Source organism: Nannospalax galili, unplaced genomic scaffold (genome assembly GCF_000622305.1).
Source record: "Nannospalax galili isolate Female #2095 unplaced genomic scaffold, S.galili_v1.0 scaffold451, whole genome shotgun sequence".
In the NCBI taxonomy this organism is placed as follows: Eukaryota; Metazoa; Chordata; class Mammalia; order Rodentia; family Spalacidae; genus Nannospalax; species Nannospalax galili.
In genome coordinates, this window is record NW_008331662.1 from 1629737 (window position 1) to 1636280 (window position 6544).

The following is a 6544-nucleotide window of genomic DNA, read 5'->3' on the forward strand; positions in this document are numbered from 1 at the left end:
CAAAAGCATGTGTCAAACATTGTTGAATATTATGTTCAGACAATTCTATTTACTGTATTATTTGTATTGATAGAAGCACTCAATTTCATTTTTAGTGGATTATTATTATTATTGTGTGTATGTGTGTTTACATGATGTGTGTATGTGAGTGTGCATGCCATGGTACATATGTGGAGGTAAGAGGAAAACTTTGTGGAGTTGGTTTTTGCCTTCCTCCTTTACATGGGTCCTGAGGCTTGAATTCAGGTCGCCAGGCTTGCACCGTAAGCACTTTTACCCACTGAGCCATCTTGCTGGGCCTATAATTTGTAATGGATTTTAATTCTTACTGAAAACAACTCTGTAGCACTCTACTCTACAGGATTTTCCCAAGCAGAAAAATAATATTGGGGCTGGAGAGATGGCTCAGCAGTTAAGAGCACTGACTGCTCTTACAGAGGACCCAGGTTCGATTCCTAGTACCCACATGGCAGCTACGAACCGTCCTTAACTCCATTTCCAGGGGAATCTGATGCCCTCTTCTGACCTCCACGGCACTGCATGACATGGTGCACTCACATACATGTAGGCAATACATACTCATATTAATAAATATTTTTAAAAAAGAAAAATAATACCAAGACCACAAATAACAGTGAAATATGGTAGATTTGAAAGTTATAGGTTTGAGCATTATTGTCTTTGTTTATAACACAATTTATTTGACTAAATTTTCATTTAAAAAATAATGTTTGGAAGATCCCAAAAATGTAACAAGAGATTTTCTTAAGGCAGTAACAAGCCTGATGTAGAATATACACTTAGTTCTCTTCACTTGAAACACCCTCTCTCTGCTTCTCCGTCTGTTTGAACCTACTTTGTCTTTTAGTTGTGCTAGGGTTTATTGCACACCATTCTACTTTTGCATCTGATCTGATATTCACTAAAAGAGGAAATAGATACCAAGTGCCATGGAAATGCAGAGAAAAGAGTAATGAGGGCAAAAAAAGGAGTCTCCTGTAAGAGCTAGACAGATGGCTCGGTGGTAAAGAGCACTGGCTGCTCTTGCAGAGAAACCAGGTTTGATTCCTAGCACCCACATGGCAGCTAACAATTGTCCGTAACTCCAGTTCCAGGGGATCCGATACCTTCTTCTGACCTCTGGGCGCATTGCACGACACAGGTATACTTACACACATGCAGGCAATATGCTCATACACATAAAATAAAAATAATAAATATTATTTTAAAAAGATAATTATTGAAAATGCTTTTGCAAGAAGGTTACATGATCAGGTATGCCTGTTTGATCACTTGGAATACTTATGGACTACAGGATAATAAGACTAGAATCAGGGAAAAAATTTTTTAAATTATTGAAATAATGAGAAATGAGAAAAAATATCTAAGCTAGAGTATCAGTAACAAAGATAGTGAGCAAAGCACAGATATGAGAGCTGTGTAGGAGGCAAAATATTTAGGTTTTAGTGACTAATTACATAGGGAGTGAGTTATTTAGGATGATTCTTTTTCTGCGTTTAGCAGCTCAGAAGGTTCATTCACTGACCTAAGGAATGAATAAGAGAAAGAATAGAATGCAGCATAAAGAAGACAGTGAGTTTAGATGCAGATGATATTAACTTTTAGGTAAATGTGTCCAGGAGGGTGAGTGTATAGGTGGATGTGTGGTTAGAAAAATATAAAGACTTAGAAATCATCAGTATTTAGTCAGTGACTGAAGACATGGCATGAAGACATTGTCTAGAAGTTCTGAAGTGAGAAGAAAGGAGTTTGAAGAGAGAAGGAAGAAAGGAGGAGACGAGAAGGAAGAAGAGGGGGAGGAGGGGGAGGGGAGAGGCATAGAGACAGAGACAGAGAAACAGAGGAAGGATGATAGAGCCATTTGAACCATCAATAGAAGAGAAACCCAACAACAGTGAGAAGTAACCAATAGACTGATTTAACTGAAACCAAAGGAGAAACTTTCTCAAGGAAGGAAAGAACAAAAGTAGCAAATCCTCAGAAGTCAAAAAGTAAAAGTTGAGAAGAGTTCACTTAATTGAACATTTAGTCACTAACTAGCCCAAGCAAGAGCAGTTTCAAAGTAATGATGAATAACCTAAATTTTAATGAGTAAATATTGACAGGATATAAGAAAATGAGCAAAGTGGGTGTAAACTGTTTTCAATATGTTTTTGATTTGATGAGAAAACAAGAGATAAGAGGATATAGAGACCATGGGATTCTGTTTGTGATCTGTTTGACATGTTGTCCTTTCTTTTGTTGGAAGCCTCCTTTTACTTTTAGGAACACATCACCATTCCAGGTGATCCTGCTGAGGCTATTGTTGCTAGTACCCTGCTTTACTTAAGAGCCACAGGGACAGAGTGCTCACCTGCCAGCTACAGAGATCAATCCTGGATGAATACGTTAGACCAGTTAGAATTACCTCAGGCACTCAGGAGGCAGAGGCAGGTAGATCACTTGTGAGTTCAAGGCAAGCCTGGTCTACATAGTGAGCTCCAGGCTAGTTGAGAAGACCTGTCTCAAAAAAAAAAAAAAAAAAAAAAAAAGAAAGAAAGAAAGAGAATTAACTCAGGTCTGAGCAGTTAAAAGTGAAAACCACCTTTTTTCTACTGAGGTTTTAAACTGGCAAGATATAAATTTGGGATTATCTGCCATGTGAGAAAGCCTAATATTTAGCAAGTCAAGTCAATCAGCAATAAACATAGCTGAGAGACTATAAAAAGCCAGAGGCATGATAAGATCATTTGAGTGCCTGGATCTGGCTAAGATTAAAGCCAGAGGCCTACTTGGACTTCCAGTTTACATGAGGTAGTCAGTAACTTTTCTGTTTGCTTAAGTTTCTTTGTGTAGAATTTTTAATTCTTTATAACTAAAAAGGTCATGATGGAAACATGGGGCTGAAGAAGGAAAAGATTTAAGCATATTTATATGCTAAAGAGAAAAGACAACAGGAAGTAGATAGTGAGCTGGGTGTGGTAGTAGGCTCCTGTAATCCAGCACATAGGAGGCAGAGGCAGGAGGATCCCTGTAAGTGTGAGGTCAGCATGCGCTATACAGCAATTTCAAACTAGCCAGGGGTATATGGAAAGTCTCTGTCTCAAAAAAATAAACAAAACCAAGAAACTAGACAATGAAAAGATAGGAAAAAAGACAGGGATAACTGATATCCTAAAATCCCAGAGAAGGAAGGACTGCATAGGATTAAGATGAAACCTTGAATAAAAGAAAAAATAATTCTTTCAAGCCCAATAGAGGGTTAAGGATAGATGCAAAGACAGAGAAATACATGGGTGGGGAAGGATGAAGTGGTGGAAAATTGGAAGAATTCATATAATGCAAGTTCGACACTCAATTTTCTACAGCTAACTAAAAGTCAATTTCATTTTCTAGAAATGGCATTGGACAGGGAATCAAGAGATATGGAATCTATTTCTGGTCCTGCCATTAATTAGGTATGTGATTTTGGCGGAGTCATTTAATCTCTTAGAATCTTGACTTCCTTTAGTATAAAATAAACTGCACAAGGGGCCCTTCCAAATTAAATTTCATGATTCAAAATGCTTTTTCATATAATTTCTAATACTTTTTTCTTCTTTTCTTGAAACTAGAATACTGATAAGAAAAATTGCCATGTTTTTCTTAAAACATTATCAACGTTTAAAATATATTTTGACAGCAAAGACTAATATGTGAAAAGTATAATAAACATACCCAATTACAACCATTAAGAGAACCGGATACTAAATTATAAACTTTATATAGATTATCTCATTTAATCCTAAAGTCTCCAGGGAAAGTGTAGAGAATACTATAGTAGTATAAGGAAGAAATGTCAGAGTGCTATGTGTTTTTTTTTAAATGATAAAGACAAGAGGGTTGAAAAATTTAAGCTGCCTATCCATTTTATAATAGTGTTCAGACTCTCTTTCTTTCTTTCTTTCTTTCTTTCTTTCTTTCTTTTCTTTTCTTTTTCTTTTTCTTTTTCTTTTCTTGGTCTTTTTGAAACAGGGTCTCCCTGTAGCACCAGCTGTCCTGGAACTCATTATGTAGACCAGGCTGGCTTTGAACTCACAGAGATCCACCTGCCTCTGCCTCCCAAGTGCTGGGATTAAAGGAATGCACTATCACACCTGGCTCCCTCATATTATCTTTAAATAAAATAGTCAACACTTTGTAGGGGGATATTTAAAAAAAATCTTTGACACATAGCAGTACCATCTGAAATAAAGTAAGAATTTTAAATTTGTTGAATAACCAAGAGAAAAACGTTGTAAGTTAATAGTCATAATAATGTTAGATGTTGGGTTTTCAATTAAATGACTTGTTAACCTGAGTAATCATCATATTCCTTCCCAAGCCAATGTCAACAGTAATTTACCCTTGCCTCCATATTCAGATGGTTTTTGTTGAACTTTTCCACAGACTTCATGCTGATTCCACTGTTCCAATATAGGCAATTCAGGAATGTTTAAATATTCTGACCTTTATGAAGATAAATAAAACCATAAAGAGAAAATATAAGGAATTTGGCCTTGGAAAGTACTCGTTCATATACATGATAAAAGTATGGTTTATCCACTCAACACTTATATGGTAAACTGTATTTAGTCTGGGTAGAAAAGGGTAAAAACAATATTTAGTCAGTTTCACATTGTCCCCAGTAGATACCTGTCATCATTATACAGCTTTAAAGATCAATGATATGACTATTTTCAGTTATATATGAAAGTTGAGATCTCTAGGAGTTATTCTGGGATCTAGAATTCTGAATGGTCAGTTCTTGCTGTGTCAGTTGTTAAATAAATTGAATCTCATCTCTGCACGTAGAATGCCTTACTGATCCTTCCTGAGGGACTACTTGAGAATTAATGGTGGCTGGGGAAAGTTGTGTATACTCTATTAAATAATCTCCCACATATGCTTATGGAAGGAATTCTAATTAAACTCAATGGATCCCACACAAAATGACATGAAAGTAGGAAGAAGACCTGTTGGGAAGAGGATTTCAGTGGGAGAAGGGAGGATGAGACATTAATAGGGATGAAATTGTCAAAATTCATTATATGCATGTATTAAACTGTCAAAAACACATATTAAGATGTAGAAAAAAGAATACCTTTATCTGTATGGGAAATTGCATATATCTGTCTCCTCTGCATCATGATATAGGAAAAGAACAATGAATTCTCATCTAAGGCCTTCTGCTTACTAATTGGGAATATGAGGTCTGTTTTTATTTTTATTAATAAAATGAGATAAATATCAGGAATGGTGGCACACATCTGTAATCTCAGCATTGAGAGACTGAAGCAAAAGGATCATGAGTTTGAGATTAGCCTGGACTATATCATGAGTTCAAGGCCATCCTGGGCTACATACCAAGATGCTGTCTCAAAATATCAATCAATCAATACTATGAAATGAAATGAGACAAAATTATTTTATGAGCCAGGTTGTTTTAAAGGTCAAAAAAGATATTCCACAAAAGCAAAAATTTAAATTATAAAATATTTTTCAAATCTGAGGGATTATTAGCATGGAATGAGCACCTGAAGGTGCTTTTATGCAAACACAGTTCTCCCTTTTAAGGCACAGTGTGTCCTGCCACTTTTAGAAGGCAGAGAACCTGCAGTATGTCCTGCCAGTTTTAGAAGGCAGAGAACCTGGGGAAATGACACATGGGATGGTCAGTTTCCTAGAAAGAGATAATTCAACAAAGGTTAACATTCTATAATGTTAACTTCTAAAAGTAAATTTAGGAGCCAGGTGTGGTGGCACACGTCTTTAGTTTCAGCACTTGGGAGGCAGAGGCAGGCAGATCTCTGTTAGTTCAAGGCCAGCCTGGTCTACATAAGGAGTTCCTGGCCAGCTGAAGCTACAGGGAGACCCTGTCTCAAATACACAAAAATAAAATAAAGCAAATTTAGGACACGAAAGATAATGAAATCTTTCTGATATAATTGTTATGATTACTGTGATTTTTCTCTGAGTAGCCAGTGACCAACTACCCTTGAATAAGTGGTTATCTGGAGAAGCATAGTTTAAATGAATATTTTATTTTAGATAGTAACATTGTATTTGTACCTTGATATACTGGGAAGGGACGGCCTTGGAGTAAAACAAAACTCTTTAAGGTCCACATTTTGAGATTTGTTCATTTGTACCTGTTAATGACAAGTTCAACTATCACTTTCACATGAAGACCTTAACAAACTATACAGTAAAATTTCTGTTTGTACATAAATTAATGAAATAAAAGAACCTCAGGATAGTTCTCAACTCAAATATTCCTCTCAGGTGCTTCTTAAAAATGAACGGTTTTCATGGTTTTTCCTGGACCTTCTCTCTTCACTCTATATGTGATATGTTTTTGGTGATAGATCTTTTTAACTTCTATGACTTCAAGTATCATCTTTCTCTGGATGACTTGCAAATCTACACTTCTATTTTAACTCTTTTTATCTTCTGATTTTCAAACAGGTTATATCTAAGTACCTCTAGGATATCTTTATGTAGACATCTTGCAGGCCTCTAAATT

The 6544-nt window shown here is 36.0% G+C and overlaps 1 protein-coding gene across 1 annotated transcript in view; it reads right to left on the reverse strand.

Moving 5' to 3' along the window:
• Hfm1 (helicase for meiosis 1) overlaps positions 1 to 6544 on the reverse strand; it is a 128759-nt gene that overhangs the window by 7274 nt on the left and 114941 nt on the right. Inside the window, exons 28-29 of the mRNA XM_008826844.1 lie at positions 6091 to 6170; positions 4385 to 4488 (exon numbers count right to left, since the gene is read on the reverse strand). Of these exons, the coding sequence (XP_008825066.1) occupies positions 4385 to 4488; positions 6091 to 6170 (184 nt within the window). The remainder of the gene's footprint in view (positions 1 to 4384; positions 4489 to 6090; positions 6171 to 6544) is intronic.